The sequence below is a fragment of the Cibotium barometz genome, chromosome 21 (assembly GCF_041138505.1).
Source record: "Cibotium barometz isolate CiBa-2024 chromosome 21, ASM4113850v1, whole genome shotgun sequence".
Classification (NCBI taxonomy): domain Eukaryota; kingdom Viridiplantae; phylum Streptophyta; class Polypodiopsida; order Cyatheales; family Cibotiaceae; genus Cibotium; species Cibotium barometz.
Window position 1 is genome coordinate 36,029,988 of NC_141066.1, and position 25,384 is coordinate 36,055,371.

Here is a 25,384-nt window from a genome sequence, read left to right on the forward strand (position 1 = left end):
CTTGTGCTATATAACTTAACTTCGGTATCCCATGCATCCTTAGGTGTCGTTGCATCTTGGATATGGCTGATCATACCATCCGACACGCTAACAAACAACCAGTACATCACTTTGTCGCCTTTCTCATGCCAAGCCTTAAAGACGTGCACCAATTAATTAATGTGTGTTTCTTCTAGAAGCTCTGGCTTCTTCTTGTCACCTGAAACAAACTCCACTCCCAATTCCTTTTTCCCATAAGGAAGTTTCTCAGTATGAACTTTCCATGCTTGGAAGTTATTTTTGTCTAACTTCTCGACTAGGATAACATGTCAGACATGATTACTTATAATAACTTACTAAACAATGCGTACAAAAACTTCTACACTTACAAATGAGCCTCCAATCTCCAACAAAATCACCTCTTACGCTACTGCAAACATGTTATATAACCACTATATGTGAACACTATATTTGAATCAATCACACAATCTCCTATAAATTTTAAATTCCTTGCACATAATATATCCTATAACCAAATTTATGTCACAACTATGCATGTATCTAACCAAAATTTGTGTGTACACAGTCAAAATCGACACTTCTATAGAGTGCTTGCGAAAAAAAGTTAGTCAAAACGGGACCCAAAATGGCCTTAAATAACAATTTTTAAAATCACTAAGATCCTATTAATCTTTTGCACAATAATATATTGTCTCTCTACTTCATATTGAAGAATGGGTCAAGATGTGATAATACACCTTACTGTTGTGTTTGCTCTTGACTAGCAACTACCTACAGAGATTTGCTTTCAACTCAAAGAGAAAGAGATATAGTTGTCCTTACCTCCTTTGCTTGGCTCTTACTTACCTCTTGGACTCTTCACATGAACCAGCACTCTCATACCATGAGAAAAATGCGAGAGAAAGTGAGCTTGAGCTCCTTGCAAGCACACACACACGAGTAGACAAGCGCACACAAGAGAGATGAATAGTTGAATTTTTTTCTATTCTCTTCTTTTCTCTACAACCATAACATAAAGACTAGAGTACATACTATAAGAGAAAGTACTCTCTTGCTAAAATATACAAAGTCGGTCCATAGTGTAAACCCGACTATATGTGGTGGCGCTATAACTATTTCATAACTCTAGTGAACTTAAGTGGCTAAACACATGTAAACCACTGGTGGCATATCAACCATAATCTCACCAACCATACCAGTGCCATTAGTATAGAGTTTATCTTAGTGTGTTTTCCATATTCGCACGAGTTGAGCTCAATATCTCAACAAAAGACTACCTCTCCTTTAATTTCTCTTTCCATTTCTTCGAAAAGACACTACATATCACACAAGCAACCTTGAGATTTATGTCAGTATTTATGATAGATTTTTAAGCATGAAATATAAATTTTCTTCAAAGTGATTTTTGCATTAATAACAACAAAGTTTGTGTTATGTGGATGACATCAAGAGAAAAATTCAGCACAAAGATAATACCCGAGGATGCCTCAAATGGTCAAGGTAACCCATTGTCCCTAGAAATTATGGCTATCAAAGATCGTATTAGTGGATGCAAGAGAGAGCAAATATTTAAACATCGATTCTTTGTTCCCAAGTATCCATTATATGATAAAAGTGTGATATATATTTGCCATCATAATGTGCCATTTAAAAGACACTAATCCACATTGCTCTTATTGTTTTTTCTCTTCTAATAAAGCTCTCCATACATGGCAAATGCACAAAAAATAGTGTCTACATAAAATTGGATTAAACCAACATGGAACGTGAGCTACGATCACACTTTCAAATGCTTTCTGAGCCTTGGAATCTCTAATAATGGAGATTGTTGGGCTTACATCCCGAACTTTGTAAAATTTGGAATGGACCATTCCCTTTTAGTCTTTTACCAATAATCTCAAGCTATGATTACGGAGGCAATGATTGTATGAACAAGTGTCTTTCGAGCATGCCTCTGACCAAAGATAACCTTTTTTTCTTGAGAGTAGGAATACATTATACATCCACATGGAAGGAGAAACATGAGTGCTATTGCCCCAAATTTCATGATAGCATGCCCCCTCCATGTGCCTTCATTTAGGACATGATGGAAGCACCTTCCATCTTTCACCAACAAGACAGGCAAATCGGTTAAGAACAAACCATTGTGCCCACCTCTAGCAAATCCTCATAACCTACAAATGAAGCTTGTCTTTGCATGACCAACATCAACTTTTGTGGACTTTCCCGAGTCACCTCTTGTATGCCAATAAGGGAAAGGGAAAGGTCATACTCGCCTCTGGTTTGTCTAAGGCAAGGGAAAGTCCCTCGTCTTTGATAACACTTAAGTCCATTTTAAAAAGTTATTTGCCCCTACAATCAGAAACTCTTGACCAAGGATTCCCTACTAGGTCTCTCTTATTTAAAACAATCCAGGCAACCTCATCGGTCAACTGTACCCATGGCCCATAAAAATAAGAGGAGAAAATAATCGTACCACTGTATGCACAAAAGAGCAAAGGTTTAAAATTCTTAAGAAATGGTTGGAGAACCTTAAGAAATGGCTCTTGTAGTTCTCCATGCCAGGTGCATGCACATAATTAAATTGCAAAATTACTCTAAGAAATTACCAGGAAATTATTTTATTAAGTGAAGATAAATTTTCCATGAAAATGGAATGAAATAGAGAAGATGGGCATGGCACATGGGCCACAATTGCACTTGGAGATACTTCCTGATCCACATATGAGAGTTGGCCTCCTTCAAAGCTTCCAATCTGATTTTTGAGCAAGGATATACATAAATTTCATATTTTCGGGTTGACAACAAAAATGCCCTTTTACACACTTCCTAATTTGAGTATCAAGGCCAATCTTGCAAAACAGGTGTGTGAAACAGCACCTTCAAATTTCTGAAAGATACAAGTAGCTTTGCTCTTAGAATTTTTTAAAATTGGTGGATTGAAGTTCACAAAAATTATGAGCCTCGTATACTTCACAATAGTGATATCTTTGTGTCATGGCAAAAGGTGGACAATACCCTGCCAAATTGAGGCTAGATTGCCGCATGCATCTTCCACCATAGCTGTTAAAAATGATACATACAACAAGGCACTTCTGCCTCTCTCTCAATATATATAAAAATGTTCACCTGGGTCACAGCAAGACTGTGAAAACTTAAAATTACCAGAGTGCAATCTTGAATCGGAAGTTCTCCAAAGGATTTGACTTCACCGTTTCCGTAAATGTCGCCATAACACAACACTCAAAACCAGTGCACCTGCTGCTACTATCACAACCTGCACATGCCACCATGTTTCTATTAATAATAAAGAAGAATGCACACATAATGACACAACACGAAAATCACAAAGGTCTTCTTGTTTCTGTGTTTTTATTTCCAAAAATAAGAAGTCTGATAGCACACTTTTGCCTTGATCAAATAAGTTGCCTAGAGGAGAAACGGAAAAGAAAAAGTGCCACCTTGCCCTCTATGGTCAGTCTTTGTTCCACAGCATGAACTAAAGAGAGAAACTGATGTAGTTTAGGAAGCTGGGGCATCAAAATAACTGAAGTATACTGGTCCTTGCATGGAAAAGGCAAGATTCTTTGCAGAGCATCTTGCATGGTAGATACTGCTAAAATAGATCGTACTGAGTTCCGCCACTCATCTTGCACCTGAAAGTATAGCAAGTTAACTGTGCAATCCATTATAATTCAGAGATAGAAACGAATGAGACAATCATATGTAAGTTGCCAGTCCTCGCACTTCACATCTACATGTTTATAGTTACTAGAGTTTGTGGTTGAAATATATAATATACAAAGTTACTAGAAATTAATTTTTACATATTCATCTACATACATACATGCACACATACGCATACATACGCGTATGTATGTGTGTGGGAGTGTTGTATGTGTGTGGGAGTGTGTGTGTGCACATATATCCACACACATATACGTTTACACATATATCCACACACACAAACATATGTATGGATGTACATACACATATACATTTGTGTGTACATATATATCCACACATATACGTATGTATGTATGTACACACACAAGCGCGCGCGCACGAGAGAGAGAGAGAGAGAGAGAGAGAGAGAGAGTATAAATACACTTTTTTTTAAAAACTAAAACCACTGTCTCATTAGAAAAAACAAATGTACATTCATAGCTGTCCCAGAGTGGGGCCGCTACTACTTAGGTCAAAAACAGTGGGAAAACACTTCTAGTTGTTAGAAGGAAAGGCCTCCGATTTCATGAGAATCTCGGAGGGATTGTGAAAGGGCTCTCCGGAAGTAAGCAAAGAGCCAAACAGAATCACCAACAGAAAAGCAATTGATTCAGAGCATGGTAGATGGTCCACAATGTCCAAAATCTAGTCCAATCAAGGAAATTTGTACAATATGGTAGCGAAGGAGAAAGGCAACCGAAAAGCTAGAACATTTGCTCGAAACGCCTTTCAGGAAAAGGAGCCCGGAGATGTCCGGACAAAGCATCAAGAAAATCCCTAGAGAGAGAGAGAGATACCAAAGAAGGTGAGGCAGTCTCTGTAGGATGGGTGCACTGCCTACAAGATGCACTAGCAATATGCCTTCGTGCTAGAAGAGATCCCATTGGGAATACCCCAACCAAACATCTCCATAGAAACAATCGTTGCTTGAGAGGCGATCCACTCATCCAAATTCGTTTCAATGCAGTTTTCCACCAAGCAAGAAATTTTGACATATGCCAAAGGCAATTTGCATGATCCTCCATGGTGGCGGTAAGAGTAACCTATAAGCCTTGGCCGCAGACAATTGGGCAAAAGGCACAGGAGTATATCCTGTAAGCTACCTATCAAAACACCAATCTTGAAGTCTCTCTGTCTCCTCAAGCATTGGGACTCGCTGAAACGGCTGCATCATTTCCGAAATGACCCTCCAGATTGGCATGTGATGCATATCTCCAAATGACATTGTCTGATTGCACGTGGAAAGATGAAAACATACCTAATTTCATCCACGATGTCACGTACATGACGAATCCCCAATGTAGACAGATTATATGCCTTTCTTGGTTGAGACAAAGCAAGCAGTCCATCAAATACCTTGCTCCAATGAATACTAAATACCCTGCTCCAATGAATACTACCCCGATTCGGAGGCCTACCGGACCATTGTAAATGACATAATATAGCTTGCCAATCTTGAATGAGAGCAATCAAACATGAAGAGCCTAGAATATGACCACTGAAATGCCCAAAGACTATATCATCATAATTGATAATCCAATGTCCACATGCATCTGTTTGCATGTTAGCGCAAATAGCTCCCAACATGCGTGCCCATGGCTTGACTTGCTCTATAAATGCAGGTAGAGGAGTGGCCTTCCTTGCCAGAATATGATAATAATAATAAAATACACACACACATACATACATATATACACAAACATAAATGCATGTACATAGATGAATGTATACACAAGAGTGTGTGTACACGTGCACATATGTATACATATCTATACATGTGTGCGTGCACGCATGTGTGTATACATGTATGTGTGTGTGTGTGCGCGCGCACGCACACTAGTAGAGAGCTCGTCGTTGGACCCTGTGCCTAGAACCTCTCCATCCCTACTTGCGAAGGCGTTTTTAGGGTTTTTGGACCCCATCTGTTCAATCGCGATCAGTCTAGTTCCTCCCTTGGCCCTTCTCGTGGGTTCTTGACCTGCACCCTCTGCGCTTAGCTCCTGTTGTCTGCTCGACCTGCTCGACTCCCTATTTTTCCATCCTCCATGTGCGCGCATCTGTGTGAGTGTGTGCGTGCATGCGCGGTGCCAGCCTGTGTAGAGCTCTGTGTGTGTGTGTGTGTGTGTGTGTGTGTTTGCTGGTCAGGGCTTTCCTCATGGATCCTGTGAAGACTGTTCAAAGAGGCGACCTTAAGCGTCACCAGGTTTCGGTTGATGATGTGCCTGCTATGATGCACCTGCTCGCTGCGTGAATCCAGAATTACAGCCTTTTGCTGACACTTAGCAAGAAGGGTTTTCTGAAATTCAGCAAGCTTGGGATGAGCCAGAGCCGGCTTTTCCTGTTTCTATCCCGGGACAGGTCTTGTATGCTCCAGTAATGAGTTTGGCACAGAAAGTGGTTATGTTGTTCTTTCCAGGCCGCATGCTTGATGCGGAGGATGTTGCACAGTGGATTAAGTCTTTGCTTAAAGGATGCTTTGTTGCTGGCTGTTACAAAGCTGCCCGTGGTTTTTATGAGGTTATTTTTACTGAGCCACAGTATAAGCAAATGCTTTTGGAGAAATCTCCCTTGTTTTATGGTCGCCAGTTGGTGCATGTTTTCCTTGGATGCCAACCAAGGACTATCAAAATCTTATCAGGCACAAATGCCAGGTTTGGGTGGAGGTGTTGGACTTGCCTTCGTACTGCAGACCTGCATTACCGTTCTTAGTAGCCGAGGCACTGGGGAAAGTTGTATGTCCACCTCGTTCGGATGGCAATGTCAAATAGTTTTTGCGTGCTGCGGGACACAGAGAAACCCACTCCTCCCCATGTGGCGTTTCAGATTGATATGCATGGTATGCCCTCTCAAGAGGTCTTTTTTAAACTCAAATGGGAAAATTTTGCAGGCTCCTACTTTGAGTATGGGAAGTTTGGTCACATGCAATCTAACTGTCCCCAAGTTTTGTTAAAGCCTCCACCCGCTGTTGTCCAACCAGCAGACCCTCCTCTCTCCGGGCCCTCTCCTGCATCTAAGTCTCGTCCCTCGGGTGCCTCGCCACCCACAGCAACTGAGAAAGGGAAAGCTTGAGTGTCTACCCCGCCAGTCAAGACTTGGTACAAGGGGAATGGTGCGGTTAAGGCTGCTGCCTCGTCGAATTGGCAACTACCAAAGAAACCACTTAAAGCCAGGACAGTGGTCAATAGGAATTGGACCGAAACTCCTACTTCTTCCGCGGAGTCTATGCCTGATGATGGATTTAGGGTGGGGCAACTTTGGTCAGTAGTGGTTCGAGGAGCTGATTCATTGCATCCATTATCGAGTAATCCTATTCCTGCTGATGCCCCTACTTCAAACCTTCCGAAGCTCGCTAATGTTGATGAGCAGTCAGTCATGGCCCAGCCTAGTGCAGCCATGCAGGCTCAAACGCATAGTTGTTTCTCGTACGCGTACGAACCTATTCGTACGTACGAGTCGTACGGTACGATACCGTACGAATTCGTACGATATCGTATGGTACGAGTTAGGGGTTTTTTTTTTCCCCCAATTTTTTTTTTTCCTTGAAAAAAAATTCCAAATGCTAAAAAAAAATAGAAACCCTGCTTTACGGAGATCCCAAATGCTCGCAATACTTCGCAACTTTCGTGTCCACTCAGTATTCCATATGGGGTTGTGGAGAGACCTAAAAAATCTGGCGAGGTAGACTGGTAGTGTACACTTGATTGGTAGGATGAGAGAATCTTGCTACATCACTTGGGGATCCCTGGTATAGGTAGGCTAGACAATTAGATTCTCAAGTTATGCACAAGGGAGAACATTTGGACATGGCCATTTTGATCTAGAGAGGAGTCCCTAAACTTATCACCCTAGATGCACTCCTCGTATTTGTGCAAGGACGGTCCCTTAGTCATAAACGCTACACTGGGAGACCTTTGGTATTGCATTACCCATCCAGGTTCTTTTTTGGAGACAATCGGGAGATCCAACCGGGAGAGACACATATCCATGTACTGGTTTCTCAAGCACTGTAGACTCCTCCCCTCCCAACCTTCCCTCACATTCAAGCTTGAAGCTCCATAGCTTGTAAGTGTAAAAAATAAAAACCGTATTTTATCGTACCGTATCCCAAAATTTCATATCGTACCAAATATTCCTGTACGGTATCGTACCGTACGGTATCGTATTACAACTATGCTCAAACGGATGGGCAAAGTAAGGCTGCAAATTCAGCCGTGTTGGATCTCTTGAAATGTTGTGGTGGATCAAAAGTCTTCTTGGGAGAAGCACTTACCGCTTGTGGAATTTGCATACAACAACATGGTGTATGCATCTACGGAAAAGACCCCGGTTGAGATTGTTTATGGTAAGGTGGTTTTGCCACCCATCCTTCGCACAAAGGATGAGATATTTGCAGCTGATGAGTATGTAAGAGACTTGGATATTGCTTTTGCTCAGGTGTGGACAGCCATTGCAAGGTCACAAGACAAGCATAAAAAGGCTACCGACAAGCACATAGAAGGCAATTGGATGTTAAAGAGAATGATTGGGTATTGTTGAAATTTAAGAAAGCAATACTTGCAAAGAGGCCTGGTAAAGAGGGTGCATATCCTAAGCTTGCTACCAAGTACTATGGGCCTTTTCGAGTGATCGAGAAGATCAATGAAGTGGCTTGTGATCAAGAAGATCAATGAAGTGGCTGTCAGATTGGCATTACCTAGTCATTGGCACATACACAATGCTTTTCATGTGAGTCTCCTTCGCAAGTATGTAGGGCCTAAGCCCAGTGAAACGGTCATTGAGGATCCACCACAAGTGGATGAGCTTGAGGAGATCTTGCAGCCAGAGTAAATTGTGTATCACAAGGAACGCAAGCTTGTTGCAAGCAAAGTTGTCACGCGTTACCTTGTGAAGTTTAACAACTATCTTTTCATTGATGCTAAATGGGCAGATGAAGTGTCCTCCAGAGATTGCCCGCATGTGCTTCAAACATATTTGGATGCTTTCTTGCGGACAACTATTTAGAAGCCGGGGGGATGTCACCATTTGGCCACCCAATTGGTCCACCCGTGCTTTCTCATCATGTATGTACATTGGATTGGTGTCCATGGCAATTGTATATGCGAGGGATTGATGCCACTCATGTGATACTGTGGACTTGGCTTTCCGTTGAGACTGGGGTCTCTGTGTACATGATCGGAAATGCCTGGTGGATTGGTGTTCCATTGGGTCTGGTAGCTCGTGTACTTGCCTGGAGCACGTCTATTTTGGTATAGTCTCATGAACGGGGATTGTCCATACCAATGATGCATTGCATAGCATCTTTATGTGCTTGCTTGCAATTGAAATTGCATGCTGTTTTCATGCTTGCTTGACCAATGTGTAGTTCCAGGTAAGGGGACACCCGCCCGCGAACCGTGCGTGTAAACTGTCTGCTCACATGGTTATGTGGCACGTGACAAGTGGTAAGTATTGGTTATAAACCTAGCCTTAGGAGTTAACACTAATTTATAAGTGAGTGTGTACACACTTCATTAGGTTTTGGGCAACCAAAACTCACTTATAAATTATGACCAGCCCGGTGTTCACACACACTAATGTCCCGAGGTGAACAAAACCCAATGTCCACCGCCCAGACCTTATCCCCTTTGTACAAAGGGAGTAACCAACCATGGGTCCTCTCTAGCTTGCTCCACAAAGCACCTGCCTGCCACCTACATTGGACAACTCACCACCTCACTCCTCCTCCTCTCTCTAGAGATAGGCACCTCCTTCATGAGGGCGTTTGGGCTGTGTTTTCTGCACTTTCTCCTTCCCAACTCCATCTCCAAGCTTGCTAAGGTGTTTCCCAAGCTTCCAAGAGTGTTTTTGGGTGCTAATCACTCTCCTACATACTCCCAATGACTGAAATTCAGCAAAACAGCTCCTCTTTATTGCTGTAATTTCTGATCTTTTTACTAAAAACCATAATTTCAGCCCTCCTTTCTCAAGTTAGACCATAGAGGAAGCTTTCCCAAGGTTCCCTTCATCCTCTTGAAGACTTTTGTCGCGAAGAAATGTGACAAATCGAAGATCTCATCACTCCAAGGACTTCCATCGCGAAGGCTTCCGTTGTCATCGACTCTACTTGCAATTGGTAAGCTTTTATGCTTAAATATGGAAGCAAGTAACAGGAGGGAGAAACCAGATTGCAAGATCACATACCCTGTGTAGTGTTCTCTTATCCTACGTACTCTCTTGCAGATTGTTGCATGTGTTGGTGGAACAATAGAGAGCAGATGGTAGGGACCATGGGCACTTGAGAGGGTAGAGTGAGTTGCAAGTCTACATCAACAACCACTTGTTTGCCATATTGTGTTCATATGCATTGGTATGGAAATCTGGTCGGATATGCCCATGACACTATGTACTTGACTCTCACAAGATCCATATACTTTATTTGAGGGCGGGGCCGGCCGTTCCGGCTCATTCTGTGTCTCTTGTCAATTCAGCAAATTACTTCTTGTATTGAGCACGTGTCCATTGAATCTTAGTGTATTTAAGTGTATTGATTAGCATTGTGTTCTACCAAGTTACGCCCTGCCCAGTATGGTTTTGTGCCCCATCGACAAATTCTTGATAATATTGCTAATGCTTACATTGGGATAGAGAATGCCAAATACACTGGTCAAGATGTTCTCATCATGCAGGTAGACATTGAGAAAGCTTTTGATACCGTTCGATGGGATTTCATTGCAGCTGTTCTCGCCCAGTTGGGCTTCGGTCGTCACATGCAACATGTGGTGCATTGGCTCTATTGGATGGCTCTTCCTACTACCTGTTGGCTAATGCACTCTCTTCCTCCTTGACATTGGGCCGCTCCATCCGGCAAGGTTGTCCTCTCAGTGCCTTGCTATATACTATCACCACTCATCCATTGCTGCTATACATGGATGCTTTGGTTTCAGAGCAATGCTTACATGGCATGGCTATTCCTGGGGATGCCTTTTGTTAGCCAGGCTTATGCTGATGACTCCTTTTTCTTCTTGCGCAATTATCAGTCAGATCTTTAGCAGCTTATGCAAGCCCTTGATTTGTCTGGTTTGACGGCGGGGTTAAAAGTTAACTTTGCAAAATCAAAACTCCTACCTTTGCATGAGTGTGACTGGCATCGTTTCTTGTGGTCGGGCCACTTGCTCCCTCCTGATCATGTGGTGCGGCATTTGGGGTATCCCGTTGGTTGGCACATTTCCTTGGCACAGGAGAGACAGTGGGTGCTTCAAAAGCTTTGCTATAAGCTGGACTACTAGAAACTTTCGGCCACTTCATGTTTGCCTTCGGATTGTCCAATCCATCATTATGGCTTATGTGCAATTTCATCTGCCACTCATTCCTTGGTCCTCTTAGAACATTCAACAATTTATGTCCAGAGCGATAGAATGTCTTTGGCGTACCAAAACTGACCGTAAGGCCGCGCATCTTCTCAAATGCAGTTATGTTTACACGCCACAGATGCATGGGGGCTTGAGCATCCTCACATACATGTTCATGTGCTGGCTCACAAGGCCATGCTCTTGCCTAGTTTCTTGGAACAGCGTCAGCCCTGGACACTCATGCTTTCTCGCTTGTTTGCCTCTCTCAAGACAGCAGCATTTTGACACTTGACACCAACTATCCCGAATGTAATTTCAGGCATTTTCAAGGCCGCATTCCTAGCTGTCCTCTTTCTAGCCGTTTGCTTTTCGATTGGCAATAGCTTTTGGCACATTTATCTTGGTCTAGCCACCCTCCGGATCCGGGCAAGTCGCTTCGTCAGCAGAGTCTACACTATAGTCGGGTCTTTGATTCCACTTTGGCACTTTTTCAACCTCGTAAGGCTTATTTTCTTCATCGCTTGGGCATTTCTCTAGTGGACGATGTAGTGGATAACAGTGGTTGCACACTCTCTTTTCCACAAGCCCGGACACGGTTTCATCTTGGGATGCATCACCCGCCTATATGGCATGCTATCGTTGAGTTGCTACAGCCTTTCCAGCCGGTGCCTCACCTGTTTTCTCCTCTTCCACGGCTTGATTGGACGTTTGATTGGGGGCTACCAGGTTATTCCACTTTAAAAATCCTATTGTCTTCTATGAAAAAGTAGCTTCCCCTCAAGCAACGAGTCTTTCTATGGCGATGTCTCGTGGGGGCCCTCCTAGTGGGTGTCCTTCTCGCTGCCCGACGTATTGCCTCCTCGGTTTTCCCTAGTTGTTCGCATCCGCGCGAGACAGCCCTACATCTTCCTTGGGCTTGTCCTGCCGCTCAAGATTTCCTGGTTCGTTTGACAGTTCTTCTCCATGCCCGGTTTCCTAGCCTTTCCTTTGGCAGGCACTTCTAGCTGTTTGGTAGATATCTCTCTACCCCCGATTATGCTCTTTTTTTCATGGTGCCATTATTGGGCCTCATGGAGTTTATACCATGCCCGCAACCCTCAGTTGTTTGGGCACACTTTGGTGGATGTCTTCACCTTTTTCAGATTCTGCTTGCTCCAGTCTCTCCAAGATGCCCACTTTCTTGGAGACCTTTCCACGGCCCAGTTTGACGCGTTTTATCACTGTTTCTAGTTTTCCCGTAATAGCTGCTCCATGCCGGGGCAGCTATGAATGTACATTGCATTTATAATGAAACAGTGGTTTTCACAAAGAGAGAGAGAGAGAGAGAGAGAGAGAGAGAGAGAGAGAGAGGGGAATGTGTTAAATCTATATATAACTCATCTGCACCTTATGAAAATTTTCACCTGAAAAGATGCTTTCAAGTCGCCTATGTAAACACGCGACTGGTATGCACGAAGAAGACGATCCAGCCAGTAGCTGTTTTCCTGCATCATAGGAAAAAAGAAAAAAGACGATGTAGATACTTAAATTTTTAACAAAAGTTAGGGAAAAAAACTCGATAAAATGTGAATTGGCACGCATCCTTCACAAATGTAGTGATACATCTTGCTTTCTTTATTGGATTATTGATAATAATCAGTCTCTAGCCAGTACCTCCTGGCCATTTTCAAATGTCCGTTTTTCCAGTTCTAGAATTGTTGTCACGTCTTCATCTTTAGGTCCTTTTTCCTGAAGATCTGTTACTTCATTGAGAGCAAAATCAACCTAGAAGAACCTGACTGTTGTCAGACAGCTTTACGTAGAAAGTTTAATAAAGAAAACAAGCGCAAAAATTGAAGACCTTACCAGCTTCCATGAGCTTTCTGGATCACATGAAAAGCTTATAGCAATATCACCACGCACATTGCTGACTCTTGAAGGTTTGTTTCCACCCAGAAAAACAGTCACAGCAGCAGAATATACCTGCATAAATGAGCTCATCCTAAGATCCAATGTTTGCACTCATGAAGGTTGGTGGATGCTTGATGACATCAAAAATTAATATTTTTTTATGGCTTACCTGCCCATGCTCGAAGCGAAGAACTTGCATTATTCGGGTCTCTAAAAGTTTACAAATGAACCCAGTGAGGTGCACTTCCTCCATCTTTTGGCAAACAAAAGTATACATTAGGTGACTAAACAACAAAAAACATAAGAAATTGTTGGTTACTACATGTACACTTGAGGCCTGCGTAATACGTGTATGTTTTTTCCTTTCAGCAACTACTGTATCCATGTTCATGATGATTGATCTTAAGTTTACACTACACATGGAACGCTTGTAACACTTGTTGGGCTCATAAATCCATTGGGTCTTTGGTAGACATTTAAAAACTCTCTCTCAGGAGGACATGGCTAGAGCCCTCACAGGAGTTGGGGACGAAGATGGCTTTCTATAGAGACCATCTTCTCCGCACCACTGAGGATAGCTTTATACTTAGACTGAGCTACATGGATACCCATCTGTCTCATGGATTGAGGTTCGCCACTGGGTAGATCCGCACCTCTTCACATCAGTTAGAGATAGAGACAGGCAAATTTAGAGGCATACCTCCAGGGGACAGGATTTGTTAAATTTGTTGGATAGAGCCAGAAACGGAGGAGTACTACATCTGTCGCTGCACAACATATTATGAGATTCGAGGGCGCTACCATTGCCTTTTCAGAGAGGGATTTGGACCACTGGCTAGAGTCATGGACTATTGTGATCAGAGATGCTTGGGTTTTTATCTCCTGGAGATCCACAGGCTCAGAGAGTCCATTATCAGGAGGAGATGCCCGATTGGCAGGGAGTCCACACAGAGACAGATTACTGACTTCTTTAGAGGGACTACCCGGGGGGACACACAGCCGACAGCCCAACAGCAAGCACCCCGTGGTGGGACTCTAGTTGAGAGAGCTATCCAGTTGGGCAGATCCAGACGCCCGAGGGTTCGCGGATGCTCACATCAGAGACGGTGCCTACACCGGAGGATTCAGAGCATCATTGCGAGGCATCGGGCTCGTCCGACCAGGCATCTCACTATGGCAGATATCCACGCCATCCGGCAGAGACCCATGCTAGAGCTCCTAGGATGATTACCACTCCAACCATATACTGTTGTACTCACTGTCACTTTTGTACTCCCCCATATTCATGTATTCATGTATCCATGTACTCATGTACCCCATTTTGACTAGTAGCATTAGCTTCCCACTCTCCCTAGTTGCTGCTTCCGGATGCTCCCTACTGATGTATTGTAGGGCTAGATACTTACCTTCAGATCTTTCTTTTCTTTTCCAGACAGTGTATCAGATGTCACATGGTTGTAACTTTGGTCTCATAGGTCACTTTGGCCTTTTGAAGACGTTAATATAACATTTCATTTCATTTCTCTCTCTAGGTCACATGCTGATATCACATCTGTATACCCTAGTGATAGTTTTTTTCTTTTCTCTCAATGACTTTTTCCATGGCTGAGTATATCCATGGTTTGACTGTATTACTCACGGTCTCATAGACCTTTGGGGTTTTTTGTAGATGTTAATATCCAAAGGCCCCCGCCCGCGCCACCCTAACCATCATCTTACACCATCACAGGACCTCCTCACACCGGCTCAGCTTTACCACTCTCAGTGCCATGTTGGGGCACCCCATGCGGGATATCTTAGGATGATATGCAAGCCTTGTGCTTTTTGTACATGGATCAGCCCTAGCATCTCAGCTTTAGCATTTTAGCTTTGTCATTTTCTTTCATTTTAGTACCCATAATGATGCATTCCATTGACATGATGTAATCCTTTTGGCCTCATAGGTCATTTTGGCCTTTGTAGACGTTAATATAACTTTCTTTTTTTCTTTATCTTACAACCTGTATGATCATAGGTCATTTTGGCCTAAGGAATGCCCTCTTAGGTGTGAACACCCTCTATATGTGTGTACATGTGGACACTCCCTATGAGTCATAGGATAAGTGTGTCATTTGTCACTGGTGTGTTCTGTGTCAAGTATGTGTCGGTGTCCAGTTAGGTGTCAAAATCCCTAGCCTACAAAAGCATTGTACTTAGTGAGTATCAATCACACCATTGAGTCGTGCAAGAGACTCTCTCTCTCTCTCTCTCTCTCTCTCTCTCTCTCTCTCTATACACACACACACACACTCACACCATGGATCTCTTTGATCTCCGGGCTCCAATAGCTTAGGTGTTGGTGAGAGGCAAGGAGGCTAGAGCAATGGAAAGCTTGAACACACAGAAAGAACACACATAGTCGACAGCATACAGTGAAGTTGGCACGCGAGTGTGCGAGGGAAGCTCTTTACAACTGCCCCCCTACATTTAAGGACCAAGGGGTCCAAGTACAAAGTGCCATGTGTCACCATAAAACATACAAGTGACACTAAGGTATAAAAACTCCAAATAAGCTAAGTGCCTAGCACTAATAAACTCCTAATTCCTACATGCATGTCTACTACAAAATGTGAATCTTCTCCAAATCCTCCCTATAGTGGAAATGTATATGTACAAAGTAGATCAATCCCCAAATGGTATCAAGCCCAAAGCTTTGCGGAAAGCTTCAACTTCTCTCCAGGAAGTGCATTGGTGAAGAGATCTAACATGTTGTCCTGTGATGGACAATAGATAATATTGATATCTCATGCATGAAGCCTCTACCATATCTAATGATAATGGACCTCTATGGGCTTGGTTTCTGCATGGACAATAGATAAGACTGATATCTCCTACATGAAGCCTCTCCCGTCCTCTATGTGCTTGGTTCGTGCATGGAAAACTGCATTCCTTGCCATAGCCATAGCACTCTGACTATTTGTCAATATAGGGGTAGCACCCTGTAAACTAGCACACAAGTCCATAACCAAACTCCTCAACCATATGCACTCAACCATGGCCATGAAGATTGCCTCTGTACTCAGCTTCACATGTAGAAGTAGCCACAATAGGTTGCTTTTTGCTAAGCCAAGATATGGAAGAATTGCCTAGCAAGAAACAAAATCCACTAGTGGACTATCTAGCATTATATATAGTCTCCAGCCCAATCTGAATCGCTGTCAGATAAAGCTGAAAATCAAACCCCGTGGCATAAAACATCCCATAAGACTAAGTGCCTTGCAGGTATCTAAACACTTGTTTCACATCTTGCCAATGTTTATCCCTAGGCTGTGCATAAACTTACTCAACAGGGATACACCATAAGAAATATCTCGCCATGTGTTGCATAAGCATATGAGACATCCAACAGCCTGGCTATAAATAGTAGCATCAAAAGGGTCACCTCATACCTGCCTCAACTGGGTTTGCAATCTTCGATGCCAAACATCTTCAAAAGCCCTTTTACATACTTAGACAGACTGAGACATTATAATGCCACCATCTGTCTGCATTAACTGAATACCCGAGTATAAGTGCAACTAGCCAAGATCTGATACTTCAAAAGCTCAATGTAACTCAGCTTTAAAATCTGAAATTTTCTGCTGATTACCCCGTGTCACGATTATGTCATCAACATAGAGTATGATGACCACTATGTTTGCACCATCAATGTGCACGTATAGAGTACTTTCAGTTGGAATATTATGAAACCCATGGCTGGTCCAATGTGCATGTACTAAAAATGGTAAAAATGGGCCTTTTTTCAAATTAAAGCCTCCTACATTGAATTTACATTCCTACTGTGCCATGGAAGATTACTAGAATGGAAATGTCAACGAAAGAGGTCATTCTTCACCGATGTACGAGGGGAAGTTTGTTATCTACCAAAAAAAAATCCTTGTTTTTGTGTTTGAATCATACCCGTCGGGATGTCCCCCAAAATCAGACAAATATCTTCAGTTTTTCTTGTAAGGCTTGTTTTTATAAAAGGCTCCATGTTTTTTCATAGATCCCTACTTAGAGCCATAGGCGCTTAAAAAAGAGGAGGGTGGGGGGGATGATGATGGCTGAGGCCACCAGGCAGAGGGAGACGGAGGGAAGGGAGGGGGGCAACACGCACGCGAGAGAAGAGGCGGAGGGCGGAGGCAGAGGGGAGGAGAGGGGGCGGCCGCTGCCGGGGGGGGGGGGGCGTCAGGGCAGGGCACGGGGGGGTTTCACAACTCACGCTCCGTGTGACATTCGTGTCCGCCTCTCCCTAGTTTTTTTTGCTTTTCCTCCTCTTGGCTCCCCATTTCCCCTTCTCGCCTCTCCTCTTTAGTGCTTCCCAAGGCAGGTTTTTGAGTTCTTGGGGAGCACTTCCTTCCGGCAAGTTTCGGCCTCTTCTGGCCTACAACCCCCAGGAGGACTCCATGGCAACCACTCCATCACCGATCGAGGCCGCCGTCCCTTGCCTCTCCTTTTCAAAAGCATACCTCAAGCTCCTCGCTTCAACAGTCGCATCCTTCGAGGCCTCCACTTTGGTATGCAAGATTGTTGGTAGCCGCTCGACACGTGGACAGCTTAGGGATCTCTTACACACTAGCCTCCTTGGTGCGCATGGAAAGATTACTGATTTGTATCGTTTGGGGTGTGGCTACTACAAGGTTGAGTTTGACTCGCCATCGGCATTGAACAGAAATGCCTTAGCAATATCCACCTCCAATATAAGCACATCTTGATGCGTATACTTTGCAAACGCAACCGAGCCCTGTCGCACTCCCAGGCCTTCTTTGCGAGGTGGTTGTACGGCTTTTACCCAGCATCCAACCCTGTGGCTGGCGTTTCAGACTTTCTCGTGACAATTTGCTTCCCACGACTTAGGAAGGAATACCTTCCTCTTCTCCCAATGATAGGTGGTGCTATCGGGAGAGTGATGGAGTCCCCCTCCACCACCGCTTCGGTTCTTGTTCAAGCGGCCGGGGTTCCATCCCTTCACATCAACATAGCCTCTCCGGAGACTATGCCGCATGCCATATCTCTTCCTTGCCTCCGTGGAGCCCCTATTCTGCACAGAGTAGAGTACTCTAGCCTCCAAGGCGAATGCTTCATATGTAGGCAGATGGGGCATCTCGCCAAAGCTTGTCCTCTCGTCAACAGTCCAGGAGACCGCCCCCAATGGTCCCCCCCCCCCCCCCCCCCCCCCCCACCCGGCGAGGTCCCAGCTCAGATCCTCTTCAAGGGGGGTGGGAGGGAAGCTAGCCCTCAAGCAGTAGAGCACCAGGATCCGGCTGCGGCCAACACTAATGCCGGACCGCGACGGAGCTGCAAGCCGACTTCCAGAGCTGAGGGGCACCGAGCGCACCAAGCTAGCAAAGCACAGGAGGATATAAAATCGTCAGAGAACCGTTTCGAGCATTTATCGTAGTAGCCACCCGACGGAGATGCCCCCCCCCCCCCCCCCCCCCCCCCCCCCCAAAAAAAAGCTTTGAGGCCGTTACCCCCCCGAGATTCCTCTCCACACTCCCACATTCCAATGAGGCCTGCTGGCCCTACTGAGACTTCGGCGGACCCTTCCTCGCATCCTTCCACTCAAGAGGATTCCTCACTTCCACTTCCCTCTCCCTCCACACAGCTTCCCCGTTTCCCCCCCCCCCCTCCCCCCCACTCTTAGTCTCCGGCTCTCCCCACAACAGCTCCCCCTGCCCCGTCTCCTTCGGAGCCACCTCTCCCCCCTCCCTCCGCCTCTCCTGTCATTCCCGCCACCTCTCCCGTCATTCCCTCCCACCACACTGCGCCAAACCAGTAGCGGAGGCAGCCAGTGAGTTCCCTCCACCGCTTGATTCTTAGCCGATAGAGATGACCATCACCGCCCCCCGCTGAGGGCTCTCCCACCGCTTGATTCTTAGCCGATAGAGATGACCATCACCGCCCCCCGGTGAGGGCTCTCCCACCAGAGTTGCCAGTGCCCCCCCCCCCCCCCCCCCCCCCCCCCCCCCCCAAAGTTCCTGGGACAGCCAGTGGATTACAGTTTCTTTCGATGTCTCCCTATTCAAAGGAATTGGTATTTTCAAGGAGACGGTGGCTTTTATTTGGATTTGGCTGGTGTTTCATCACTCCAAGCCCTCCACGCCAAAGAGTGGCACGATGATCTTCTCCTTCCCCTTGAGTGCAACCCCTAGGACGGATTGGGACCCGGAGTCGGTGTCTGCCGCCATCCAAGGGTAGGCAGTTGAGCTCTCATCATTGATATGATCTCCGCATCACCAACGTGCTTACCCATCGTCGACCCTTGGCTCGGATGGAGCTGGGAGGCTCAAGCCACAGAGATCAAGACGGGGAGGTGGTGTCCTCCAATTTGGAGGTGTTGCTCTTTGCGTTTTTTCATATCTCAATAGCAGTACCCCTTCCCAAATCCCCCCTCCTATAGATACCTGCATTGCCACAGGTGGAGCTCAGATTATGCCTACTCTCAAGCTCGGACACAGTGGTGTCACATGGAGGACAAGATCCACGCCCACCTGGCGCGCCTTCGTCGTAGGACTGACTTTGATTACTCCCCGTCGAAACCCACGCCCAAGATGCTTCAAGTGGAGGGCAATTTTGATAGTTATTAGATATGCGGATTGTCACAAGGAACATCCAAGGTTTGGGGGGACCTCAGTGTTTTCAAAGGTGTGGTGTCCTTAGAGGAGAGCTCCATAGAGCAACAATTGGGGGACCCATTGATATTCTCTTCCTCCACGAGCACCATCTTTCAGAGGCGCGTACCCGCCCGCTGCTAGAAGATTCTACCACGTAGGAGTGTCACTTTCTGGTCTCCCTCTTTTGGCCCCTCCAGGACGCAAGAGGGAGATGGTATTTCTATAAGCGAGTAGCTCTTGCCGGCAGTAGTTGGCTCATGCATCATTGACACTAGTCAAGCTCAATGGATTACCATTAGGATTGGCGAGGATTGTGTGGGATTTCTAAATGTATATGCTCTAAACGCCGCTGAAGGCAGAGCCACCTTTTGGAGTACAATTTGCCAGTCTCTTCCACAAGCCGACTTTTGGTGCATGGGTGGGGACTTTAACGTGATAGAGTCAGCAGAGGATAGACTCGGAGGAGGCATGGCTATAGTTTCTGGCTCAAAGTACTTTGCTTGGAAGGAGTTGATCCTGGCTCTTAGGGAACAAGACCCTTGGCACTTAACCAAAGCTAGAGTTTGGATGCATCCCCGAGAGTCTGTGCTTCTCGAGGTCTGACACGAGGAGCACCGGTCCCAATCTTTCTCGACTTGATAGATTCTACATGGATGAGTGGACTTGCGATCATGGGGGCATGATTGGTATCTTGGCAAGCACTACTTTCTCCGATCATGCTCCAGTTATTTTGTCCCTGGAGGATCCCTGGAGGCAGGACAGACACTTGAGCACTCAGATCCCTCACAGGCTCATACAGGACTCCGAGATATGCAGCAAGATAGAGAAGATATGGGAGGGACTAGATTTTCTCTCATGTTCTTCCACAGGCACCTTGGATGCAGGCCTTGGCAAGATTAGCAGTTACTGCAAGAGGCAGCACAGAGCACATCGACTGGATTCCATGAGCAGGAGAGGAGCATTCGCAAGACCTTGCTTCTCTTCAACGACTTTAGGAGAGCTCCCCCAATAGCACGTGCATTGAGCGTCAGCTGGCTACCAACCGTATAGAGCTCAGATCCATAGAGGAGCGGCACGTGGAGTACAGATATAGTGCCAAAGCTTCCTTCTGGACCCACGCCAGAGATAGTCAGTGGGATTTCTTTGAAATTGCAAGCCCCCACAGGAGGAGAGATGGTATCAAGTTGCGAGGCCAGGATGGATCTATCGTTCCCCCCCCCCCCCCCCCCCCCCATGTGAGAGCCATAGCCACAGATTTTTTCAAATCCCTTCTCATGATTATCCTCGTAGGTGGTAGATGCGCAAGCGAGTCTCGCGGCACACAAGAGAGGTGGTTTTGCCCGCTCTCCGGACTTTCCTATTGACTCCCTTTACAGCTAAGGAGCTGGCTGAGGCCTTGACGACTCTTCCTAGGGGCAAATGTCTAGGAGCAGGTGAGCTTCCAGTCTCCTTTTTTCTTCGTCACTAAGATCTCATGGAAAGCAGCCTTTGAGCAACCTTCAACGAGATTATGACCACGGGTGCCATGCCAGAGAGGCTTTCAGAGGGTCTGATTCATTTGATTCCTAAGGAGGGTGGTGATAGATGAGATTCAGTAGTGGAGACCCATCACCCTCCTCAGGACTGCCTACAAGATTTGGCCAAGGCCATCAACCAGAGACTTCACCCCTTCCTCCCCGACTTGATTCATGATACTCAGTCAGGTTTTGTTCACGATCGGAGCATTCTGGACAACATCTTCACTTTTTGGGAGACCACAAATTCGGCCAAGACGCAGCAGCAGGATCTCATTGTGCTCCTTCTGGATTTCAAGAAAGTCTATCATAGAGTTGACTTGGGCTTTCTGGAGGGGGATGGGTATTCCGAAGGAGTGGATCCGTGGTGTTTGCGGACTTTACTCGGCTTCTCACAGTCAAGTTCTCATTCAAGGTCCTCTAGCACCCTATCTCTTTCTATTAGTCGCCGAGGCCATGAGCAATTTTCTCTCAACTCAGGAGACTGGGCTCCAGGGATTGCATCTCCCTATCCGTACTCAGGAGGAGCTGCTAGACTCGGAGTTCGCAGATGACACAACATCCGGAGGAGTGGGGAATCTTCAAAGATTTACAAAGGCATTAGAGATCTTCTGTTTTGCATCAGGAGCGCAGATCAACTGGCACAAGTCGTGTGGATTTTGGGTTGGCACTCCACCCGCCTCGACTTGGCGTTCAGTTGAGGTTTTCTGGTGGATCACGAGGGGTACTCCAGTTCGTTATCTTGGATGCCAAGTGCGCATCGATATATCCCCATAGTGGCAGTTAGCTCCTCTTCTTTTGTGCATTCGAAAGAAGCTTTTATCCTAGAGTTCGGCAAACATTTCCTTAGTCGGCCAAGTGGTGGTGGCAAACCAGGGTATTCTTGCCACCATGAGGTATATGACTTCTTGTTGGGCCTTCTCCCGAGCCTACATCGGTCAGGTTCAACAGTTGATTCACAATTTTCTGTGGACTGGCAACAATGGGAGGCCTGCCCAGGCCAAGGCAACCTAGAGAGTGATCATATAGCTACGCCACAGAGGAGGCTTGGGCATCATCAACCCCGCCATTCAGAGTCGTGCCCTGTTGGGCAAGTTGATTGTTAAGAGGACTTCTTCCAAGCGGTGAACCATGGAAGAATTTCCTCCTGGCTAGAATTTTAGCTCGTACACCGAGCATGGGGGGCTCCTTGGTCATAGAGCACCAAATGGATCTTCATGGAGATGTGGGCACGGCTTTCTTTTGAGGAAAAATTTGCAGCCAACCTATTACGAGCATGGAATTACCTGAGGCCAGCCCTCCAACAGCCAGTTCCGATAGCCTCCAAGGAGCGTCTTCGACAGCCCTTGATTTGAAACCCCCTAATCCGTTTACCTAGGGTCACATGCTAGGGGATCGGCCTCATGTATTTTGGGGAGCTTTGAGCACAGGACCTGCTAGCTCTCTTGGAGATTGGCTTGCATTCAGAGAGCTTCCCCAGTGGCTCACGAGGGAGGCCCGACTCGGATCTCGGGCAGAGACAGACTAAGCCTTGACATCAACTCTGCCATTCCTCCAAAGTGGTTGATCCCGACCCCAGACCTTCTTCCCCTATAGTGGCTAGGAGTATTTACCAGGCATGATATTCTCCTAGCAATTCATGGCACGGATGAGAGCTTTGCATTGCTCACTTTTTCGATTGGACCTCATTATTGGAATTAATGGTTTAGCTTTAGGTATATCTTTAACCTTTGTGGTGGGTGCTTTTACAAGGTGTAAAAGGACTAGGTAAGCTAGTCAAAATTAGGAGTCTAGGTCACAAGGGAGTCACATGGCATGGGTCAAGTGGGCATCCTATTTGAGGAGACCTTGGACGTGGCCTTAGATGCTCTTGAGGAGCAGAATACATCATGGAATGATGGATGATGTCATTCAAGTAGGCGCCTTCTTTCCCTCATTCCTATATATTGGGAGGTCACAATTAGCTCCAACAATCATCTTGTATAACTCTTGTATTAGCACTTGAATAAAAGGGCTATGTGCCTAGTCTTTTGTGGACTATATCTTGTGTCTAGTTTGAGTTATCATGTGGCTTAATATGTTCATTTAGTAGGGTTTTGATTCTTATTGAATCTCCAATACTCATGGCAGATTAGTGAGATCAGAGTCCCTCTTGGAGGACTTCACGAGATGCACATTTCAAAGGGTCAGGTGATTGGATTCCATGCACATTAGTGGCACATAGACCCACCTCCGGCCAAGGAGAGACTCTGTGGCCAAGGAGAGACTCTGGCGTTTATGGATTTGGGAGAGCCAGCCCATCACGCTCTATGGTGGCTGGGTGATGGCCTCTATAACACCAGCAGCAGCAAACACACAAGAAGAAAATGTACAAGGATCAGAACTTGGGGACACTAGGATCCCAACTCAAAAAGCACCAATCAGCTTTGACTCTAACCTCTGACCTCCGGCTGACACAAATGAACACCTCTACCCCCTCAACCAGACTTGGCTATTACCTCCAACTGTCCTCCCCGGCCAGCTCAAACCTCCAAGACTTTTGATCTTTAGCCTAAATGCCTTGGCTAACCCTTTCTGCTGATGCCCTGTCGGATGACTGACGCAGAATCTGACCCCAATATGTGTCCTCCTTGCTCTCTTATTGTCCTCCTGGTCCAACTAGCCTCAATCTCTCAACCCCAGAATCACACTAAACATCCCCTTACGCTCTGCGGACCTTCTGCCGACACCGATCTTAACTGTTACCAATTCTGCTTTTGGAGACAACCAACCGACTCAGAAACCATCTACATCAAAAACTCTTTTTTTCCATCAAATCCTCCTAGCCCTTAGGTTGCCCTAATTTCATGATGATATGATACCAAAGATTCTTTCTTGTCAACAACCGACATACTATAAATTGGTCTAACCACTGATTGCTAATTGTTGATGGCTAACTCAACTGGAATGGACTTTCTTCGCACTGAGTCCTCTAATACCACTAAACACTCAAACCACACATAGATATAACTCTATAGAAACCTAGCTAATCACAATGAACTCCTAGCTGATGCAGACAAAACCGTTTGACTTCCGACTGTCGGACTCAACTTAGAATAACTTCCCTTATATCCAAAAAGATCAAAACAACCCTTTTACATCATCAGTTGGCCCCCTAGACACAATGCTGCCTGTAGCTGACCCTATCTGACTGTATTCTCTCAACAGAAGATCACTACTTCTACTATGAGACAGCTCTGACTTCCTGGTCGTCAGACATGCCTTCACCGTTGCTCTCTCTCATCAAAGACAATTGAAACAACTCAAACCAAGCTCCATATCTCAAATTCTCATCAATCACGACACATATACAAGCTATGAACTCTCAGTTTTCTTCACAAAAACAAAGACAAACTATCTCAACACCCCTAAGACAATGGGTCCAAACACATCAGAAGAACACACTAAAACTTGGGGATTCTCCACTTATAGACTCCAGTTCCTATTCTAACTACATTGAGTTTACTATCACAGACTGCAAGCCTTCCCTAGTGTGAACGGAAGGGGCAACTGAACACGGAAAATCTAATCAATCATGAAATCTGAAATACACATATGCATGGCAGATAAAACAAGATAACAACTCTGCACAATACACCACACTAGGGGCCAGAAGATGGGCTGACCGCCCCCCCCCCCCCCCCCCCCCCCCCCCCCTTCCCCTTTATGGTTAGATTACCAAAAAGGAGTCTGCTTCCAATACAACTTGTGCGGGTGCCTAGGGTTCACCACTAGCTGCACATGTTTCTTCCAATACAATATGAAAACAAGAATACATCACAAAATCTGAATTTGCTGACAATTCTCAGCACAAGTGAGCATTCCCGGCATCAAGCACATGCGGGACAACTATGGACACTCCCACATCAGCCCGGGACAACTCAACATCTTCATCTTCTTTCTGTCTAGCTCATAGGGTAAGTCGACCAGCCCTCAGAGGCTGTTTTCAACAGTCAACCAGCCCTCAGTAGCCACAAAAGAAAGCGACTAGCAGTTGTGCACAAGCCTACACACCTCCGGTCGGAAGGAAAACTGTCTAGAAGCCCACGACCAGCTCTTCCTCCCTGTTTTTAACCTCTGTCCAGCCTCATTTCAAGCTATAGATCAGCTGCCCAGCAATGGAGAACACGCAGCAAGAGTCCGCCAGTTTCTCCCATGCATCCAGTGAACTTCAGTCGCGATGGATGGCTGTAGAAACTTGCCAACGGGCTAAAAACCAGCCGACCAGCCCTCATGCACTCCTAAAAAG

At 45.6% G+C, this 25,384-nt stretch overlaps 1 protein-coding gene across 3 annotated transcripts in view; it reads right to left on the reverse strand.

Annotated features, from left to right (window-relative positions):
- Positions 1 to 2,759: 2,759 nt before the first annotated feature.
- The window catches only part of LOC147627138 (zinc protease PQQL-like), a 74,787-nt gene continuing 52,162 nt past the window's right edge, over positions 2,760 to 25,384 (reverse strand). Inside the window, exons 8-14 of one of the 3 annotated variants that reach the window (XM_086815750.1) lie at positions 13,114 to 13,197; positions 12,900 to 13,016; positions 12,708 to 12,818; positions 12,458 to 12,538; positions 3,462 to 3,656; positions 3,166 to 3,277; positions 2,760 to 3,063 (exon numbers count right to left, since the gene is read on the reverse strand). In XM_086815750.1, coding sequence (XP_086671876.1) covers positions 3,209 to 3,277; positions 3,462 to 3,656; positions 12,458 to 12,538; positions 12,708 to 12,818; positions 12,900 to 13,016; positions 13,114 to 13,197 — 657 coding nt within the window. In that variant the 3' untranslated portion in view covers positions 2,760 to 3,063; positions 3,166 to 3,208. Of the gene's footprint in view, positions 3,278 to 3,461; positions 3,657 to 12,457; positions 12,539 to 12,707; positions 12,819 to 12,899; positions 13,017 to 13,113; positions 13,198 to 25,384 lie in introns of all 3 variants that reach the window. The other 2 variants (XM_086815749.1, XM_086815751.1) reach the window with 2 other exon arrangements.